We start from the raw sequence: 20182 nt of genomic DNA, 5'->3' as shown, positions 1-20182 counted from the left end.
TGGTGGTTGTCGGTTAGAGAATCTCCCACAGAAACTATATTATTTTATTATATGAGTAAAGTTGAATTTGTTACTGCATTTCCTTTAATGAACTAAGTTGCTTTTATTGATTTATAAAGCTTTTCATATATTGCATATGTTCATTGCTTTATTTTTTAGTTAAGTTATTCATGAGTTGAGAAGAGCCAAGGTAAGTGTTTTTTTCAGAATCTTTTCAAGCCTATGTATTGTTTAGCATTCCAACTCGCATACTCGTACATTCAATGTACTGATGCCAGTTGGCCTGCATCGTCTTATGATGCAGACACGGGTAACCAGGATCAGCATCCAGCGTCTCGTTGATCCAGCTTGAGCATTCAGAGTATGTTGGTGAGCCTCCTTGCATTCCAGAGGACTCCTTTATTTGCTTTCTAGTTTAGTTCATTAGGATGTTGTGGGGTCTGTCCCAACATCCCTCTCAGTTATTTTAGAGGCTTCATAGATAGTCAGTTATTAGTTCTTTAGTCTTCTCATTTTATATTTTGTTAAGACTTAGGTTGCCATTTTGGCCAAGTTGAATGTTTAATTCTTCTAACATTCTAAGTTATATTATTAAGCTATTTGAGTAAGTTCCTTTGATTATTGTAATCATGTTTAGAGTCTTCCGCTAAGTTCAGAAAGTCAGGCCAAGGGTTTGCTTGGGACCAGCAATGGTCTTTGAGTGCCAGTCCTACCCAGGGTGTAGGCTCGGGGCGTGACACAGAGTTTAAAAAAGAGTAAAAAAACTTTTAAATTTATGATTTTAAACTATCAATATGTTGAATATATCAAAATATCATTTAATCTTGTGATCTTAAATATATTATGTGAAAAAATATAATTAAAAAATTGTCAAAAAAGAAAAAAGATATTTTTCTTAAACGGATGAAAAGGAAAAGTAACACAAACAAATTGAAACAACGTGACCAGAAAGAGCAGAGTTCGAATTATGACATTTTAGTTATTACAAATTAAAGGGCTAATTTCAAATATATACAATAAAGTATCTAGTTTACAATAAATATAACCATGTGTTTATTTACATAAAAAAGTCAAAAGTCGCAAAAAGCATACATTGACTATACAACATAGCTTGCCAGAAATCATAGAAAGTATACAGTTGCTATACAATATATCTCACCTACACATGAGTTATACACTGACTATATGTTATGATACACTAAAAAAATTAAGTATAGTTTAACTATATATGAAGTATACACTGACTATATGTTATGATACACTCAAAAAATTGAATATAGTTTAACTATATATGAAGTATACAGTGACTATATGTTATGATATACTAAAAGTATACACTAACTATTTAATCTCGATGAACTCAAAAATCATCTCTAAACAGTCTCAAAATTTAGATATGAAATCCTCTTGACGTTTTGAGTCTTTTACTATATAATCACTCAAAACGATTCACATTTACTATACGTTAAATTTAAAGAAGAAAAAATAACGACATGGAACAAGAAGAAGGAGGAGGAGGAGGAGGAAGAGGTAGGAAGAAGGAAAAGGAGTCATTCAGTGGTGGAACCACCCCTCTGTTAGGGTGTTCATCCGAACCCCCTTCGACGGAAAATATTACTATTTATATATGGTTAAAATTATTATTTTATGTATATATAGTAGATGTCGAACCCCCTCGGTTAGTTCGTGTGTCTAGTTCTTCAGATTTTAAACCCCCTTATTAAAAATCCTAGCAACGCCACTGGAGTCATTAATGGCGAAATTGAAAAGATGAAAAAGGTTAGAAGCCATTAATAATGAAATGGGAAGGAGGAACAACAAGGTTTTGACCAATTTCAGTAATTTTGAAATTTTGGCTAAATTTTTGGTTAAGCAAATGGCCGAAGGACTATGTTGCATAATTAGTTCGTAAAAAATTGGATGTGGCTTAGTGATCCATAAAGTCTCAAGTTCAAATTAGTAGATACAAACAAAAACTAGGAACTTTGATAGACAAAGTTAGTTGGTAGGAGGTGATAGACATCTCGTGAAATTAGTCGAAGTGTATAAAAACTAGCTCGAATACCATAAAATTAATTCCTTTTTTTAAAACAAAAAAAAACTCATAACAAAACCGGGGCTCCATATTAGCAAACCATGTAGAAAACAAGAACTCCATTCCCTATCCAGTTTTCCCCAAAGGATAACAAAATAAGCCAGGAAAAGGCTCTATCTTCTTCCTTCTCCTTGCGTTTCTTCATCAATCAAGAATTTCAACAATGGCGCAAACTCTAGCAACTCCTGTACTACCTTCCCTCTCCCTTATCTGCAACACATCTTCCATCTCCAAGCACAGTTCCCTCTCTTTTTCCACTCCCACATCTTTTCCAAAGGTACACTTCACTCCCTTCTCTTTTCTTGAAATTTGCAGTAACCAAACGTGGGGTTTGCTGAAGTTTACATTTTTTGAGTAGGAATTGGGATGGGGTTTGTCTTTTCTTGCAATTTTCTAAGTAACCAAACATGGGGTTTGCTAAAGATTACATTTTTTTTCTTACATTTTTCGAGTAGGAATTGGAATGAGTTTTGTCTTTTCTTAAATTTTTTTCAGTAACCCAACATGGTTTTTTTGCTAAAGTTTTCGCTTTTTGAGCTGGGATTGAATTGGGGTTGCTTAATTTTCATATTTTTGGACTTTCTTGAGTTGGAATTGAATTTGGTTTGCTGAATTTTCCATTTTTCTGATTGTTTTGAGTTTGAACTGGAATGAGTTTTGTGTAGACTGGAGGTTTGGTTATAAAGTGTGTGCGTGTGGGAGGAGTGGAGGTTCCAAACAACAAAAGGGTTGAGTTCTCTTTGCAATACATTCATGGAATTGGCCGCACCGCTGCACGCCAGATTCTGGTAGACCTTCAAATGGAGAACAAAGTGATGAAAGACATGTCGGAAGAGGAGCTTATCACTCTTCGTGAAGAAGTCTCTAAGTACATGATTGAAGGAGACCTTGTGAGTTTCCTTGCTCTAATTTATACATTTTATGTTTGTTTTCGTTCCAGTGTGTATATGCTTATTGAAACTTATATGCTTAGGTAATTTGATTTGGATTTCTAGTTCATGTAATTTTGCTGTGATTGCTGTTTATTTTAGCTCTATAGTTTAACTAGTTGTCATTATGCCATTTGGGGTTCTAAGAAATTTAATTCATTTTGTCTCAAGATAGGAATTGAACCAAAAAAATAGTTTCACTTGAGGGGTATCTTAAATCAATGTTTGGTCCAACTTTTACATGGAAAGAAGCATATTTGAGCTGAGAACGATGTCTTAAATTATTTTCTATCAGATCATGTACTTTAGTAATCTTGCTTTTAATTGGAAGAGTACATTCTTTTGATTTTGACTAGAGTTTCTTGATAATTCATACCTATTAGTTTTACCAACTTTTTCATGGAGTCTGAACTTTGCTTCGAGGGGAAATACATTTCTTAGACTAAATTTTGGATTCCAAATTTTAAACTGGTATGTTGTTTTTGGAGCAGGAAAGCATATTAACAAACATTTTTGGAGGGAAGTGACCAATAATCCTACTAAAAAGGAAAAAGGTAGCATTTTGTAGGGAAATGTACTAATTCTGCCAAAAGGAAAAACATGGTAGCATTGTAGGGAACCGTCTATTTATAACTTTGCATTAACTCAGTTAGAGGATGGCTCAACTCAATCTATATTCTCCACAACTTCAACCAAATATAGATTTTCTGTAATCTTGTGTAAAGACACTAATTGACAACAGAATTAGTAACAGATGGATGCCCAATGACTTGCTTTTCTACTGTCCAATTGTTTTTGGCTTTTCCTCGAGCGGTTTTTTGTGGCTCGCTTGCTTTGAGGTTTAATTCATCTGAGAATGCCTCCCTTGACTTAACAGAAGAATATAAACTAAAACTAAAATAAAAAATATCATGTACATGTTATTTTCTTAAGGCACATTTTAGTGCTTGGCTTTCAGTTAGTAGAGACATTGCTCAGTAGTAGCAGCTACCTCCTAGACAGTCAGTCTTAAAAAAGTGTTCTTCCTAAGCTACAATTTTGGTCTCTCTATCTGTTATATGTATTTTTGATTAACTTACCCAAAAATTTGAGTAAGGACGGTTGTAGAAGCAAAATTGTTCTTCGCAGGGTGGGGTGGGGGGGATTGGGGTTTGCAGCATCTCGGTCTCCTCATTCTTTTTTTTTTTTTCAGATATTTGTTTTGTATTTCAATTAGTGGAAACTATTCGTCCTCTTCATTTTTTATATATTTGTGCATCGTTTCATCATCTTCTTTGGTTGAAATAGTAGAAATCATACCAGGGACATACTTTACTGGCTTGATTTTGGTGTCTTTATATAAATGTATAGCATACTCTTTTGTTTGTCGTATTTTCCTTTTTAGTCCATTTTAAAAAGCATGCCTCTTTCTCTTTTATTTTGACAACTCTTTAGTTTCAACTTTCCATATGGCATCTTTAAGACCACACAATCAAAGGACATTTTAGTACATTCCACATATCTTTAGTTTAAAATCAGAAGATCCAAAAGTCTTCTTTACTTTCTTAAACTTTGTTAAACTTTGTGTCAAGTCAAAACTGGAGAAACAAATTGAAACGAAGGGAGTATTTGTTAGGTGGGTATGTAGGATCATGGCTTCTATATGCATCACAGCCTTATCCCAAATTAAACAGTTCTTATAGAAAAATAGTTCTTATGGAAATGTATCACAGAAAGAAATCGATAGCTTGTTTTTAGCAATTGGCAATGTCGATTGAGATTCTTGTGTATAAGGTTGTTTGTTTGATTGATGCTTCCTATTTGAAATGGGAAAATGATTATATACTTGTGGTGTTGGCATCAGAGGAGATTCAATGCTCTTGCCATTAGGAGGTTGAAGGAGATTCAGTGCTATAGAGGAGTAAGGCACATCCAAGGATTGCCTTGCAGAGGTCAGCGAACAAAGAACAATTGCCGTACTTTGAAGGGCAAGAAAGTAGCAATTGCAGGAAAGAAGAAGGCACCTCGTTAAATCAAGATCGATTTTTCATTTCTTTTGGTAACTAACTTGTAAAAGTTATACCCTATATTCCTATGGCAAACTGTGCATTTGTTTGTTACGAACAGTATTTCCGTTGAAATCATTTTTCTACAATTCAAGATAAGGGTTTTTCAAGAAAGAGTGTTGATGCTTATATTGTGGTTCTTGAGTGAGATGACACATGAAATAAGCATAATCTCTTTCTCAAATCTTGTTAAATGTGTTTTCATGTGGAGTAATTGTGAATTTACGTCATTGTGATTGGATGATTTGGTTGACAGAAGAAAGGTTTGTTAAGTAACGTATGGTGTCATACTAATTGTTGTTGATGTAACGACCTATGGAGTGCAGTCCCTATCTATGAGCCTTGGTTGAAGCTTCAAGTTCAGTCATGTGTTTGGGCCAAGTATTTGCATTAGTGTGATACCAAAGTTCTACAATTTGAGTCATAGCATTGTTAATTAATGTAATGACTCGTTAGGTCATTTTGAGAACTAAATAAAAGCGTAGAGTTTGTGGCACCTTTTTATTAAACGAGATCTAGCTTGCCCTTTAGCTCACATGCATGAGCATGAAAGTTAAGTCCTACCCCTTTAGTACACAAGAAGGTTCACTTTTCTCAGGTTTCTTGAAGGCGATGACTTCTTTTTTTCACAATAGTGATGTTCAGATCGATTTACTCGTATTTCACTATGTACTTGCTACCTCACACTAGCATTGATTGATGACGGTGTAGTCTATCATTTTCAATATCGTCACAACCCCAGAAGAGCCCTCAAAGTTATCCTTTCTTAAGGTTTCTGGAAGATTGTGCATTTAACTTGAAGAAAATCTTTGGTAGAGTTTTTCATTTTCAAGATGAGCTAAGAGCCCTCTTAAGTTATCCTTTAACAAACAGATTGCTCACCAATAAATGAGATATTGGTGTTTCCCCACCCCCATTTTTATTTTTTTTATTTTGGTTTTGAACGAGAGTTTTGGTATAACTAGTAAAGTTGCTGCCATGTAACTAGGAGGTCACGACTTTAAACTAACAAATGTGAATAGTTTGGGGAGATTTTGATGTATTAACTCTTTCAAAATCGAGTTAGAATTAATGTTTCGAATTTTACAATTGAGACAACCTTTATCCATTCTAAGTACATTAAACTAAAACTCAAAAAAAAAATAAAAAATACCAAACATTCCAAAGTTTTGCAACTTTTTGTTTGTAATATTTTCATTTCATACCGTCAATAAATACTAAAATTTCACCAGCCGTAACTATAAGAATAAAAACATACCAACAATACAAAATATGGATTTATAAACACTCAAAATTTAAGTGTTACATCAATGAAACAGTAAAAACCAGAATTTTGAGGCAATTTTTTTTTATAGAAATCCAAGAAAATGACATTCCAACAAGAGCATTTTGCAATTTAAAGAGATTGTTATGTTAAATTTGCAGCTCCTCTTTCCTTTTCAATACATACACCCACCCACCCCACTTCTCATTTGAAGGTAAGCAACTTGTTATTCCATCTCTTGCTTTTCTTATCCTTCAAGTGATAAGCCTTAGGTTGTTGGGTGATAACAGTGCTTACACTGTTTGGATGGTTGTTACGTATTGTTTTATAATGTATCATACTGTATTATGTTAACAAATACAACATTTGGAGAGACTATACCGTTTTCCGTTGCTACATAATGTAACATATCAACTATTTGAAGGACAAACCTACAAGAAAAATACGTACATGAAAGAACTACCACAAAAAATAATAAATAGTGTAAAGGATAAAATAAGATTATTAATAATAAGTAAAAGACAAAATGAAGAGAAAAAAAGGTAACGATGCGGTCACGCCAAATAGACCATTGGACAAAATGAGACTTTTCTTTGTTACCTAATGATGAATTAAATGATACAATACAATAAAATTTAAGTAACAATCAAAACAAACGTTGTATTTAAACTAACAACAAAACAGAATACAATAGGTAATAACAACCATCCAAACAAGCTGTTAGAATGTCAAGTACTTGTCATAAGCTAACTTCTCATTTGCTTTGTACATACTCCAACAGGATTCTCATACAACTCTATCTATCTCCTCTTTCCAATATATTTCTATATCTATTTTTTCTTTCTTCTTCTTTCTCCTTCAGCTGGTTGTGTTTGAATGCCTAATTATTCTGTAGTTTTCGAGTTGTTTTGTTTTTTTATCATTAATTTCTCTACAACTTATTCTTTTCTCCATCAAAGTTTACTGTCTTATCAAATGTAATACATCATTGAACACACAAGCAAGCATCTGAATCTATTGAAAGAACAGTTATCATGCCTTTTGGTTTGGTGTCAGCGTGGAACAAACGTCGGAGAAGCAAGTCTGAGGATATGCTAAATCCTTGTATGTTTCAGCCTTGTCATATCCTTCCTCTTCTTAATATAGCAGCAATGTTTATCATGCTATTGTGATTGCCTGTGCTGCATCATATTACTTCACAGAGTTGCATATAGCTTCTGCATGTTATAAAATCCAACATGATTGTTTTCAGGGATATATAAACCAGTAGAATATTGGCAAATCGAAGACCAGAATCCACCTGCAGCAAAGAGACGCCATGGGTCATCAGTTTTCACACTCAAAGAAATGGAGGAGGCAACAAATTCTTTTAGTGATGACAATCTACTTGGAAAAGGAGGATTCGGTCGAGTTTATAAGGGCACACTGCGGTCTGGAGAGGTAAGACAAACAAGATAAGGAAGAGAGAATTTCACATTGGTCGTATATTTTCTTCGTGTTTCACTTGAGAAAGTTATAACAAATTAGATGATTAAACCCTCATGTGTGTCTCATCTAGTGTAACACTGGAAACTTGAGAAAGCAGATCAACTAATATAGACTTTGATTGTTTTGCCAATTGAAAGATTGTAGCAATCAAGAAAATGGATCTACCTTCATTCAAGGAAGCAGAAGGCGAGCGTGAGTTTCGTGTGGAAGTCGATATTTTGAGCAGACTGGATCATCCTAATCTGGTATCACTAATAGGCTATTGTGCAGATGGAAAGCACAGATTTCTAGTCTATGAGTATATGCACAAGGGGAACCTTCAAGATCATTTAAATGGTTGGTTTATGAGCTGAAGTTTCCTGATTCGAACACTCTTACCTTTTGATGCCTAACTATGTCTCACTGAAACTGCAGGGATTGCAGAGGTGAAGATGGATTGGCCCTTAAGGCTAAAGGTTGCTATTGGGGCAGCAAGAGGACTTGCATATCTGCATTCAAGTTCAGCTGTTGGAATTCCTATAATTCATAGGGACTTCAAATCCACCAATATTCTTTTGAACACTAATTATGATGCAAAGGTACTCCAACATTTCATCCATTCTAATTTTCTTCATATTTCTGATAGGAGGGGATCTCTTCATAGAACTAAGGGTGTGTGTGGTATGAAGGAAAAAATTTGGAAATGTTTTTTTGGAAAATAAGTGGTTTTCTTACTTATTTTCTAGTGTTTGGTTCGTAAGAAGAAAATATTGTTTCAAGAGCATTTATATATAATATGGGAAAAATACTAAGACAACAAACCCGAAAAATAATATAATAGGGAGTCGGGTCCCGAGTCAAGGCCAAGCTCAGGGTCAAAAATCAGGTTCCAAGTCGAGGTTGGGAGTTAGGCCTTGAGTAGTATCCCGGGTTGGGGTTGGGTTAGGGTCAGGTGGTGAGGTTGAAGGAGAGTTTTGGAATATTTTCCTTAGTTTGTATAGGGAAGTCATTTTCCTTAAATTTGAGGAAAATAGGTCCAGTTGGAAAACATTTATGTCAGCCAAACATGAGAAAATTGGAAAACATATTCTGAAAAATGTTTTCCTTCATACCAAACACACCCTAATAGATAATCAATACTCATGCAGCGGAAATGTTTTTCTTCATACAAAACACACCCTAATAGATAATCAATACTCATCCGCTGCACAGATATCAGATTTTGGACTTGCAAAGTTGATGCCAGAAGGGCAGCAATCATGCGTGACATCTAGGGTACTTGGTACTTTCGGCTATTTTGACCCTGAATATACACTGGTGAGTTGCTTGCATATCAAATCTATGTCTGAAGTATCTATAAAGTTGGATATCATATTGTTATTTAAGTATTATCCGTTTTCTTCATTACAACAAACCAACCAACAATGTGCTGTCTAGCTTACTGACATTTCCCCTCCTCCCAAAGCTCTCTCTATGAGCAAATAAAAAAGGAAACAAGCAAATCAAAGCCATAACACAAGAATGATGAAGAGAGTAAGAAACAAAAAAAAATAATCCAAAGTGTTACTACACAAAAGCAAGATGCAAACTACAAAATGAGAGAATAATTAGTAATCTGAAACAGAATGCATTAGGTAGTGGCTGCTGACTAACAATACTTCTCCTAAGCACACAAGAAAACGTTACGAAAAAAAGGAGTATACGGGAATAAGCTTATCAGGGAAAGGAATACAGAAGAAACCACATACATAATTCATCTTCCTTTTTAAATATGTATAGTGCTCTTTGTTCTTCTAGCTTCCTTTTCTCTTAGGATTAAAAGTGGCATGCAAAAGAGTTGGTCTTAATGTTTGGTTCATTATTCAAGGAGAAATCTACTATGTGGTTAAGTTGTTTCCTTGTATCTTCTTAAATAATAAAGAAATTCAAGAGAAAAAGCAGTTTCACGTTCAGAATAAATCTTCAATCAAACTGAAACCATCCTATCTTATAAGATGAAAATGTAGCTAATTTCATGTTTATCAAAACTTAATCCATCAGGAAAACGTAATACAAGATATGTTCCATTCCAATGCCAACAGAACTGCAAGCTTGAGTAAATCCGACTTCAGTGAGGGAAATTGCCTTTATCTAAGTTAGTCAACATTTCAGACAGGCTAATACTGACATATCAACTATTAAGCTTTTTTCTTCAATTACACCTTACTGTAGTGAAGACATTTTAAGACAAATGTTCACCCCCAAATTGAGAAACTAAACTAACAATAGGAGGAGATTATGAATTGATATAGTCCTAATTATTTGACTTGCTTTATAGATATGGAGCAATCGAACCCACACTACAATCCCTTATTCACTTAAGAGTGATGAACATTTTCAATAAATGCTGATGCTAAATGTCAATTTAGATAATGATCAACTCCCTTCCTCTACTTTCTACGGTAAATACACACAGATATGCATTGGTCAGCCTTTTTTTCTTCTTCTTTCAAAACAAATACTATTAACGTTCTACCTGCTAGAAGGAATTACGACTAGTTTTAATTGAATTCTGTTGCAAACATGTGAATGAATGTCAAGAAATTTCTTGCCTCATCCTTTATTCTTGTGATATAAATATTGTATCGATAGCAGCAAAAAGTTATTCCTCATTAACATTTCTTTCAGAAAAACCTTGCTAATATTATTTTTGAACAGACCGGAAAACTCACTTTACAAAGTGATGTTTATGCATTTGGTGTTGTTATGCTGGAGCTTTTAACCGGACGCAGGGCTGTGGACCTCACCCTTGGACCAAGTGATCAGAATTTAGTACTACAGGTAACGACCAAAACAATAATCCTAGCATCATATAGGAAAAGTGTTCAAAAAATGAAATATCTTTGGAAATTTTTTGCACTATTTGACATCCACTTCTTTGAGGATACCGCAGGTGAGACATATATTGAATGATAAGAAGAAGCTGCGTAAGGTGATTGACCCTGAGCTTAGTAGGAGCTCATACACAATGGAGTCTATCACCATGTTTGCTAACCTAGCATCTCGCTGTGTGAGAACTGACAGTAGCGAAAGGCCCTCAATGGTAGACTGCATCAAAGAACTTCAGCTGATCCTCCACACGAATACGAAAGGGCTAAACATGACTATGCATACATTCAGAATGATCTGAGACCTTCTCCATTGACATGGATGACACAAAATCTGATCAATATGCGCCAAGAAGGATTTTTCCAATTCAGAAGTTGCAATATCAGCTAAAAGTTTCAAGTGTACATTGGAAAGAGCAATGAGAATGGTAGGATATAGTAAGTTGTCAAAGTAATAAAAGAACACAACCCAGATTCAAGCAGAACATCTCGAGTTTTCTTAATAATTTAATAATCACCGGGACGAGTCTGAGTAAAACAAGGAGGTATTAAAGATTAGGAAGACAGTATTCTCATGAATGTCTTCTATTATTTTCCTGGCAAGCCCACTTCTTCTCAAACACGTTAGTGCAGAGATTTGATTATGTACACATTTGTTTGCCAATTAATAGAATCAATGGTGAGAATTTCTGGTCAAATGAACTGAATTTTATCAGAAAATTACTTGAGTTTCCTGTTAAAATATGTAGTTATGTATAACATTCATAATGTTTCATCCTCACATATCAGAGAATGAAAACTAAGACTTCACTTGGCTGCTTTGCTTTTAAAACAGATATATTTAAGTTTGTCATATTCCCTGGAAAAGTTAACCTCTGATGATACTACATACACGCATAGAAAGCTGAAGACAGCTATCATCCCGGTGTAAAAACAGACACATTCTTGTTAAAATTAAGGAAGATAAAGGAGTAATGATTCATTAGTTCATCACAGATACAATAGTAAAGGTTAATATAAGTTTCAGCTCCAATTCAGGTTATAAAAAGGAAAACAAAAGCTAAATCAAGTTTGATTATGTACATGTACAAACAACGCAGAACAAATAGACTACAGATAGATCCCAAAGAACAGATATTTCATGTAGAGAGATGAAAAGGGGCTTGACCATGGAAAATAATATACCTCAAAAGTTGTCTATGTATACATGTTCATGTGTCCGCTGAAGAAGTGTATTCATCAACTTCAAAAAGGCTTTCTGAATCTGGAAGGACTTTGCACATCAAGTGCTTGCGTCGCTGCAACGTCAACAAGATAAAAATGTTGTCTGTCTCAACAATGGTATATCCTGCTTTTCTATACATGTTGAGTGGAGCAGTATCAATCATTCGACAGTGCAAGTAAACCTCTCTAGAAGAACTCATTTGAGAAATTAGTTCCTCGCTTGCTTTCAACAGATGCCAACCTATGCCCCTTCTGTAAAATGATAATAACAAATACTGAAACTCAATACTAGTCCATCATCCATATACTCTTCCAATAAGAATGACATTACATTCATCAACTTTTCCTATGCAAGTTTATGTCAAAAGTTCAAACAGAAAAAGACATTGGGAAGGGGACATATACAGCCAGAGAATGATCTCTTGTGAATCCATGTAAACTCTTGAATCACTTCTACACTCTCAAGGCATATATTTGACAAGTTAATGACACACATATATATAGACACACACAAAAAAAAAAACATATACATGCATATCTAACAAGTCAACCACAACCAATTAGTTGAATAGTACAACAGAGTCAGATTTGGCGTTATACCTTACCTCTTGTCTTTTACAACCAATTTGATTAACTAATTTTCCCCATCATCAATATGTTGATTGAGATAGAGAACTGATAATATATCAGTTGAGAATTAACACAAGAAACAAAGTACTCCCTCTGTTTCAATTTATTTCTCTGCTTTTGACTTGGCACGACGGTTATGAAAGTAAGGAAAACTTTTGAATCTTGATCTTAAACATGTCTAAAAAGGGGGAAAGAGACATTCTTTTGGAACAGACTAAAAAAGATAGTAATATAAACAAATTGAAACAGAGAGAGTACTAAGAAAGAAGCAGTTAAACTACACCTCCTAAGCAGCTTATCTACTGTCATATTGCAAATGTATGGAGAGTTCTTGGGAGGTGTAGGTGTGGGAGGATTAGCATTAGCACCCCTTTTGTCAAAACACACTTCCACAGTTCCAGCCAATTGCAAATCTGCATCTTCTCCATTTTCTCTATAGAATCCAAGAAGTGTAGCAGTATGGGGCATCAGTGCTCTTCTCTCAATCATATATTGCTTCACTAAATATGCCAAGAATTTGACATACCCTTTAGGCATCAACATGGACTCAGCAAAAGACTCAGCCAACAACCAAACAGTAACATCCATCTCTTCTTCCCTCATCACACGAACCCACAATGACCCAGATTCCAATTCTTGAAAATACCTATATTTCCCTAAAGATTCAAGCTTTTCAAGTTCTTGATTTGTGAGAAATCTACCTGTTTGAAGTGGGGTTTGGAGGACTGATGATGGTGATGTTGAGGAAGAAGATGAAGAAGATTGGGAAGTTGAAAGTGGGATAATCAGATTTGATGTGTGTGATTTTGATGAGATTACAAAAGGGAATGTATATTTTGGGGTAAAGATTGAAGCTTTATGTGAATTGAAGCTAGTATTATGGTGAAAATGATTATGGTAATTGTGGTGAGATTGAGGGTCTAAAGAAAATGATAAAGAAATTGCAGTAGCCATTGAAGAAGAAGAAGAAGAAAGGAGACTATAGGAAAATTGCTTGGCTGAACTGAAAGTTTGGATGTGGCAAAAGGGGAATTTGTGCCTTAAGATTTGGCTAAAGAAATGGACAGTGTCTGATAATTAAAATTAAGATATGTAGAAAGTAAAAAAAATAAGTGTATTTTAAATTTTTATAAATTAGTTAGTCTTTTTTTGCAGAGTTGCAATTTGTTTGTTTGAATCTGAGTGATGGGGAAGAAGCTAAGGTTTGTCTTCATCTGGTCAAGTTGCTTTCATCCTTGCAACTTTGATATATTTTCTATATTTATTCCTTTTGTGTTTTAGTCTTTTTAATTCCAACTTTTCACACGCGACAAATTTAAGACCACAAGATCTGTATATTTTTAATTTAAGACAATATATCTAATTCAAAAGTTTTCAAACTCCATGTCAAATTAAAATAGAACAAACAAATTGAAACGGAGAAAGTATAATTATGGTCTACGAGAGGATGATGTGGCATTTGTAATGCATTAAATATCTCTAATAAGATTTTTACTTTGGCATTCTCATCACATTATTATAAGTTTCTCTCTAGAAGAAAAGGATTCCCAAATTAGATCATTAAGAATTTGAAGGATGAAGAGGCAACTTTCCACACACTGTAGTCTGATAGACTGATACCAAAACATCATACACATTTCTGTCAAAGGAAATGTAGAAATCTAAACATATACAAACACCTAGCTAGCATAGTAGTATATTATTCAGCAATGCAGTACAACATATCATCAAGATTCAGGTAAAAGCCTATAATCACATTGTGTTTCTTCTGCCTCATGAGATAACCTACTGCTCCCATCATTAGGTTCATATAACCGGGCAGATGACCAGAAAATAGAAGAAGTTGAGCAAACTCAAAAAAGTAAGTAGCCAGAAATAGTAATCCAGATGACCCTTATTAATGTTGCTCGAAAGCCAGCTCGTTTTGCCTCCAGTTGATGAAAGCCAATCCACACCACTCACCAGAATACTTACAACCAAACTCGACACAGCAGTCCCAACAGTGTACATAGCTGACGCCATGCTGGACATGCTTTTGGGTAATAGAGAGTAGAACTCAATCTGTCCAACTGCATGGGCAGCCTCAGCCACTCCGAGTAGTGCATAATGTGGCATGAGCCACATAGCAGACATGTTCACTAATGCACTTGGGTCGTCCTCATGCCCTTCCTCTATTGCCCTTTGCCGTCTTATACTTTCTGTTATTGCTGACAACGCCATAGACATACAGGTGACTATTAAGCCAATCCCCATTCGGATGACAGGACTTAGCCCTCTTGGCTGTCCAGTATATTTTGATAGCAAAGGGACTAAAACACGATCGTAGAAGGTAATCCAGATTGTTAAAGCAATAATCATGAACACACTAAATGATGCTGCTGGTATTTCAAAGTGAGGGAAGATATGTCTATCCATGGTCTTTGCTTGAAGTACAGATGAGAATTGACTTATGGCCACAAAAATCATAAAACCAGTGGACCACATAGGAAGTACTCTAATAAGAGCCTTGAGTGATTCAACTTGTTCCACACTACAGAGACTCCATGGATTTGAAGCTGATCCATCAGGATTCAAATCTCTTTGAGGATCTTCAATCACGCAAGCTCTATTTAAACACACAATAAAATCACATGCCAATAAACTGCAATATCATATAGCACCGGTGAAAAGAGTAACCGCAAAGAAATTTGCTTAACATATAAAATTGTTTCAGACGAATGAGGAATATTGACAATGGAGGGACAGACCTGAAGTCATTTGATGGCGTCAAGATCTCGGATTCAAGCGGTGAATGATAGTAATCATCACAATCAGTCAATGGAAGACGAGTATTTCTTTTCCTAAAAACTGCTACAACTGCTTGAAGCAATCCTATGAGCAAGCTTTCACTTTGACATAAAGAGGAGAACCGATTAGGAACATTGAGACAGACAAAAACATTAGGATAACAGGGATACTAAAGCCAACCATAACGATCTTGAATATAAACGATAACTGTAACTGCAAGAATAGTTGAAATCCCCGTGCTAGCATAGTACCAATTGAAATAGCTATCGAGAAGCCTCTGGTTCTCTTTTTTCCCCAATTGATCAGCACCAAATATTATAGAACAAGGTCTAACAAAACCAGTTCCAATTGACATAAACACAAAAGAGAGTTGGATTGGTGTTGTTCCATTACAAACATGTTGGAAGTGAGAGCAGGGTAAAGACTTATTGAGTTGCGGAATCTTAGCTGTGAGCCATAGAATAATCATTCCCTGTTGAAGAAGAATGTTTAATAGACGAATTAAACATTGCAAAAGTGAAAATGTGACAAATTACTCACAATAAGAGTGGAGATGGATCCAAAGGCAACAGCTCTAAACCGACCCAAGTAAGAATCACCAACAATGGCCAATCCATTTGAAAATGCAGCCCATAATGCAAGAATAGTAGCAGCAGTCATGTTATAATATGTCATCAAGTAGATTATCATGTTCATTAGTAACTGCTATTCTCTCAAATGATTCATTCACTGGAAAGAAAAAACAAAATTACATAAATACTTAATGCATGCAAACAATTTAAAGAAGAAAAAATGAAAGAGAAGTACAAATTATGAAAGGCATGGTTCTAAGACCACCCTTTCTTGGCTTGGCTTCTCTTCAGCTAATTTTGCTTCTCTCTCCATTTTATCTACAGCTCTGTTTTTTCCCTCTTCACCTTGCTCTTACCTTTAATTGTTTTGGTGTACTGTCCTAAGATGAAAATAAGTGTAACGGTGTTTTAACTTTTTCGGTTTTTTATTAAGAGTAGCATGCTCCAGTTTGAGACTACTTATAATATGAGATTGATGATGTATCTAAGTTTAGTTAGTCAAGTAGAGAGGTGTTTCCAGGCTATCAATAATTCGGGATGAAATTAATTACTTACACCAAATTTAGAGTGCTTTCAATACTTCAATCTTTTTCTATCAAGTTAAACTATCTCGCGACGGAGGCATACTTCAATTTCAAAGTTGTACGTGTCCTTTTGCCTTCAATGAAGAACATGTGTCGCTTCTTCTTCTTCCAAGCTCACTGCAATCTATTTCTCTTTCACCGATGAAGTATCAGTACAGAAACACATCAAAACCCAAGGTCAATTCCTTTTATTTCTGCCAGACTTTGGTACTTGCATCTTTGAGTTGTATTTTTTGAAATTTCTTTGTGCGATTCTCTAGATAGGGTTTCTGTGTTAGATTTGCATGTGGCTAAACTTGAATTTTACGATTTTGATCGAAATTCGCTGCTCATTAGATAGTAATATTTTTCTGTTTTATGTTTGCATCATTCATTTTTTTTTCCTTTTATTATAGCGTTTTATTATCTTGAGAAAAAATTGGAAAACTGCAGTTTCCTAAAAAATGACGGTTTTTATACTTCAATTATTTAATCTTCATCATTTTCCAACTGTTTTCTTTGTCGTCGATTTGCTGCACTTAAAGCCGTCTTTCGAAAACGGTGTCTTACTCCTTGAGATAGTGGCAAGTTTTGGATATGTTGTTGTAATCTTCTTCATTTTTAGTTTACTTGACGTGCTATTGGAAATAAAAAAAGGATAAATATATCTCGAACTATTAAAAATGATAATAAATATACTTTTGTTTTTTGGGACATTGTTATCTCTATCGTCCAAAAATTAAAACATATATATCCTTCATTCTAAGAAAGATCAAGTAGAACATATGGCGCAATTCTACGAAGGAACCCGATTTAAACATGTAAACACTTAGTTGACTAACATAATTATAGTAGTTGCCTCATTTATTCAAGAATGCAGTACAATATATAATCAAGATTCAGGTAAGAGTCTATAATCACATTCTTCCTCATCGGCCACGTGAGGTGATCTACTGATCTCATCATTACCAGTTTCATAAAACCGGCAGACGACCAGAAAATATAACAAGTTTAGCAAACTCAAAAAAGTAAGCATCCAGAAATGGTAATCCAGGTGACCCTTATTAATGTTGCTCGAAAGCCAGCTTGTTTTACCTCCAGTTGATGAAAGCCAGTCCACACTACTCACCATTATACTTCCAATCAAACTCGATACAGCACTCCCAACAGCGTGCATAGCTGACGCGAAGCTGGACATGCTTTTGGGTAGTAGAGAGTAGAAGAACTCAATCTGTCCAACTGTATGGGCAGCCTCAGCCATTCCGAGTAGTGCATACTGTGGCACGAACCACATAGCAGACATGTTCACTAAAGCATTTGGGTCGTCCTTATGCCCTTCCTCTATTGCCTTTTGTCGTCTTATTCTTTCTGTTATGGCTGACAATGCCATAGACATACAAGAGACTATTAAACCAATCCTCATTCGGGTCACAGGACTTAGCCCTCTTGGCTGTCCAGTATATTTTGATAGCAAAGGGACCAAAATACGATCGTAGAAAATAATCCAGATTGTTAAAGCGATAAGCAAGAACATAGTGAATGATGCTGCTGGTATTTCAAAGTGAGGGAACATGTGTCTATCCATGGTCTTTGTTTGAAGTATGGAAAATGAAAATACACCCATGTCCACAGACATCATAAAACCGGTGGACCACATAGGAAGTACTCTAAGAAGAGCCTTGAGTGATTCAACTCGTTCCAAACTAGAGAGATTCCATGGATTTGAAGCTGATCCATCAAGATTCAAATCTCTTTCAGGATCTTCAATCATGCAAGCTCTATTTAACCACCTATAACGTACAATAAAATCTTCAACACATAGAGAAAGTGCATAGCATTGGAGTAATATTGACAATAGAAATCCCATTGATGAAAAGATGGAAACACTGACCTGAAGTCCATTGATGGAGTCAAGACCTCTGATACAAGTGGCCAACGATAGTATTCATCACAATCAGTCAATGGAAGACGAGTATTATTTCTTTTCCTAAAAGCTGCTACAGCTGCTTGGAACAATCCTATGACCAAGTTTTCCGTAGTTTTAGCTTTCACTTTGATATAAAGAGGAGAACCGATTTGGAACATTAAGACAGACAAAAACATAAGGATAATAGGGATACCAAAGCCAACTTGCCAACCATAACGATCTTGAATATAAATAATTACAGTAACTGCAAGCATAGTTGAAATTCCCGAGCTAACATAGTACCAGTTGAAATAGCTAGCAATACGCCTCTGGTTGTCGGGGTTCTTTTTATTTTCCAATTGATCAGCACCAAATATTATAGAACAAGGTCTAACAAAACCAGCTCCAATTGACATAAACCCAAAAGACGAAAACAGAACAGCAAGTTGGATTGTTGTTGTTCCATTACAAACATGTTGGAAGTGAGAGCAGGATACAGACGTGAGTTGTGGAATCATAGTTGTGAGCCAAAGAACAATCATTCCCTGTCGAAGAAGGGATCAAATGTCTATTTGTTCAACTTTATATAAATTTAAAATATCAGCAATTAGTTGAAATTGTGAAAATGTGACAAATTACTCACAATAAGAGTTGAGATGGATCCAAAGGCAACAGCTCTAAACCGACCGCAGTAAGAATCAGCAACAATTGCACCAACAATAGCCAATCCATTTGAAAGTGCAGCCCATAGTCCAAGAATACTAGTAGCAGTGGCAGCACTCATGTTATAAAATGTCATCAAATAAATTAGCATATTTGTTTGTAAACCATATGTTGCTATCATCTCAAATGATTCATTCACTAGTACAAAAACATAAAAAAATAATTAATTAGTACCATGCAAACAATTTAAACAAAAAAAAAAGAAAGAATTACCAATGATGAAAGGCATAGTTCTAAGACCACCCTTTCTTGGCTTCTCTTCTACTTGTCTAATTTTTGTCCTCATTTTCACTTTGTCTCTCTGTTTTTCCTCTTCACATTGCTCTTTCCTTTAATATATGACGAAAGATAGATAAATTAAAACGAAAAGAGTAGTTCATAGTGTAGAGAATAACAGAAGAAAAATATAATCGAAGAATACGTCTGCTAGCCCAAAATCGTTAGCTAAGATCGGAAGATTCAACTAAAAAAGAGGAAGCTAGAATGGAGGATGTGTATTTAGGATTAAAAAAAATGGGCATGGAAGAAGACTATTTGATTTGAGTTGTTCTTAGGTTGGGTTAATTACTAATGCCTAATGTCACCCTTATTTATATTTGTATAGGAATGCTTCTAGAAATTATTCTAGATACATCTACAAGAAATATCTAGATATTCTTACCTTCTGACTATATAACAAGAATCTAGATATTTCTATACTTTACTATAAATATCTAATTATCTAGAACATCTAGATTTTTTCTTAAATATAAATATCAAAGATATTTACCCTACAAAATTCTAGAAAGTTCAACTAAATATCTAAGATATTTTTTTGTACCTCCACAAAATCAACATTAATTTTTCACACTCCCCCTTAAAGTGTTTGTTTTTTTTTGGAAACTACCCCACACTTGTCGTGGAGGAGCTCAAACAAAGCTTTGAGCCACATCTTGGGGAAAATCTCGGCAGTTTGTTCTGGACTCCTCTTGCTTCTTCAAATAATAAAGATTTTTTGTTATCGAATGATCCATGTAAATTATCTCCTTGAGATTTCCTGAACTCCCCCTTTCTCTTAGTTTCTCGATAATTATATTATCATAGAAACACTTTCAATTTCCAGTGAAGTCT

The 20182-nt window shown here is 34.9% G+C and overlaps 5 protein-coding genes across 6 annotated transcripts; 2 read left to right on the top strand and 3 right to left on the bottom strand.

The window, feature by feature from the left end:
* The first annotated feature begins 2134 nt into the window (after positions 1–2134).
* On the top strand, positions 2135–5198 carry LOC102582667 (30S ribosomal protein S13, chloroplastic). Its single transcript, XM_006355898.2, has 3 exons — positions 2135–2372; positions 2761–2985; positions 4868–5198. Exons 1-3 carry the CDS (start codon positions 2259–2261, stop codon positions 5033–5035), a joined length of 507 nt encoding a protein of 168 aa, XP_006355960.1. The 5' UTR covers positions 2135–2258; the 3' UTR covers positions 5036–5198.
* A 1788-nt stretch (positions 5199–6986) lies between these two features.
* LOC102582103 (uncharacterized) lies at positions 6987–13656 on the bottom strand. Of its 2 annotated transcripts, none has more exons than XM_006355896.2 (3): positions 12805–13656; positions 11853–12143; positions 6987–7633 (listed from the first exon to the last, which is right to left on the bottom strand). In XM_006355896.2, exons 1-2 carry the CDS (start codon positions 13473–13475, stop codon positions 11879–11881), a joined length of 936 nt encoding a protein of 311 aa, XP_006355958.1. In that variant the 5' UTR covers positions 13476–13656; the 3' UTR covers positions 6987–7633; positions 11853–11878. The 2 variants fall into 2 exon arrangements, with proteins under 2 accessions (XP_006355958.1, XP_006355959.1); XM_006355897.2 differs by lacking the exon at positions 6987–7633 and adding an exon at positions 10919–11001.
* On the top strand, positions 7252–11450 carry LOC102581780 (serine/threonine-protein kinase PBS1). The gene is made up of 7 exons (XM_006355895.2): positions 7252–7437; positions 7586–7773; positions 7959–8157; positions 8236–8399; positions 9013–9117; positions 10498–10620; positions 10733–11450. The coding sequence occupies exons 1-7, from the start codon at positions 7368–7370 to the stop codon at positions 10967–10969; spliced, it is 1086 nt and encodes a 361-aa protein (XP_006355957.1). The 5' UTR covers positions 7252–7367; the 3' UTR covers positions 10970–11450.
* A 671-nt stretch (positions 13657–14327) lies between the features above and the next one.
* On the bottom strand, positions 14328–15663 carry LOC107062223 (protein NRT1/ PTR FAMILY 1.2-like). Its single transcript, XM_015312603.1, has 3 exons — positions 15489–15663; positions 15269–15392; positions 14328–15162 (listed from the first exon to the last, which is right to left on the bottom strand). The coding sequence occupies exons 1-3, from the start codon at positions 15661–15663 to the stop codon at positions 14328–14330; spliced, it is 1134 nt and encodes a 377-aa protein (XP_015168089.1).
* A 1631-nt stretch (positions 15664–17294) lies between these two features.
* LOC102592825 (protein NRT1/ PTR FAMILY 1.2-like) lies at positions 17295–19196 on the bottom strand. The gene is made up of 2 exons (XM_015312592.1): positions 18335–19196; positions 17295–18233 (listed from the first exon to the last, which is right to left on the bottom strand). Exons 1-2 carry the CDS (start codon positions 18889–18891, stop codon positions 17336–17338), a joined length of 1455 nt encoding a protein of 484 aa, XP_015168078.1. The 5' UTR covers positions 18892–19196; the 3' UTR covers positions 17295–17335.
* Positions 19197–20182: the final 986 nt, after the last annotated feature.

Source organism: Solanum tuberosum, unplaced genomic scaffold (genome assembly GCF_000226075.1).
Source record: "Solanum tuberosum cultivar DM 1-3 516 R44 unplaced genomic scaffold, SolTub_3.0 scf00210, whole genome shotgun sequence".
In the NCBI taxonomy this organism is placed as follows: Eukaryota; Viridiplantae; Streptophyta; class Magnoliopsida; order Solanales; family Solanaceae; genus Solanum; species Solanum tuberosum.
This window is presented reverse-complemented; position numbering and strand designations above follow the sequence as displayed.

Coding starts and splice junctions, on each gene's coding strand:
- LOC102582103 (XM_006355896.2), bottom strand. CDS start 13,475: ATGGCTACTGCAATTTCTTTATCATTTTCTTTAGACCCTCAATCTCAC. Junction 12,144..12,804: donor GTAGATAAGCTGCTTAGGAG/GTGTAGTTTAAC, acceptor ATCATTTTACAG/AAGGGGCATAGGTTGGCATC.
- LOC107062223 (XM_015312603.1), bottom strand. CDS start 15,663: ATGTCAATTGGAACTGGTTTTGTTAGACCTTGTTCTATAATATTTGGT. Junction 15,393..15,488: donor TTATATTCAAGATCGTTATG/GTTGGCTTTAGT, acceptor GCTTGCTCATAG/GATTGCTTCAAGCAGTTGTA. Junction 15,163..15,268: donor ACGCCATCAAATGACTTCAG/GTCTGTCCCTCC, acceptor ATGATATTGCAG/TTTATTGGCATGTGATTTTA.
- LOC102592825 (XM_015312592.1), bottom strand. CDS start 18,891: ATGATTGTTCTTTGGCTCACAACTATGATTCCACAACTCACGTCTGTA. Junction 18,234..18,334: donor ACTCCATCAATGGACTTCAG/GTCAGTGTTTCC, acceptor TGTACGTTATAG/GTGGTTAAATAGAGCTTGCA.
- LOC102581780 (XM_006355895.2), top strand. CDS start 7,368: ATGCCTTTTGGTTTGGTGTCAGCGTGGAACAAACGTCGGAGAAGCAAG. Junction 7,438..7,585: donor TGAGGATATGCTAAATCCTT/GTATGTTTCAGC, acceptor GATTGTTTTCAG/GGATATATAAACCAGTAGAA. Junction 8,158..8,235: donor CCTTCAAGATCATTTAAATG/GTTGGTTTATGA, acceptor CTGAAACTGCAG/GGATTGCAGAGGTGAAGATG.
- LOC102582667 (XM_006355898.2), top strand. CDS start 2,259: ATGGCGCAAACTCTAGCAACTCCTGTACTACCTTCCCTCTCCCTTATC. Junction 2,373..2,760: donor CTCCCACATCTTTTCCAAAG/GTACACTTCACT, acceptor AGTTTTGTGTAG/ACTGGAGGTTTGGTTATAAA. Junction 2,986..4,867: donor ACATGATTGAAGGAGACCTT/GTGAGTTTCCTT, acceptor TGTTGGCATCAG/AGGAGATTCAATGCTCTTGC.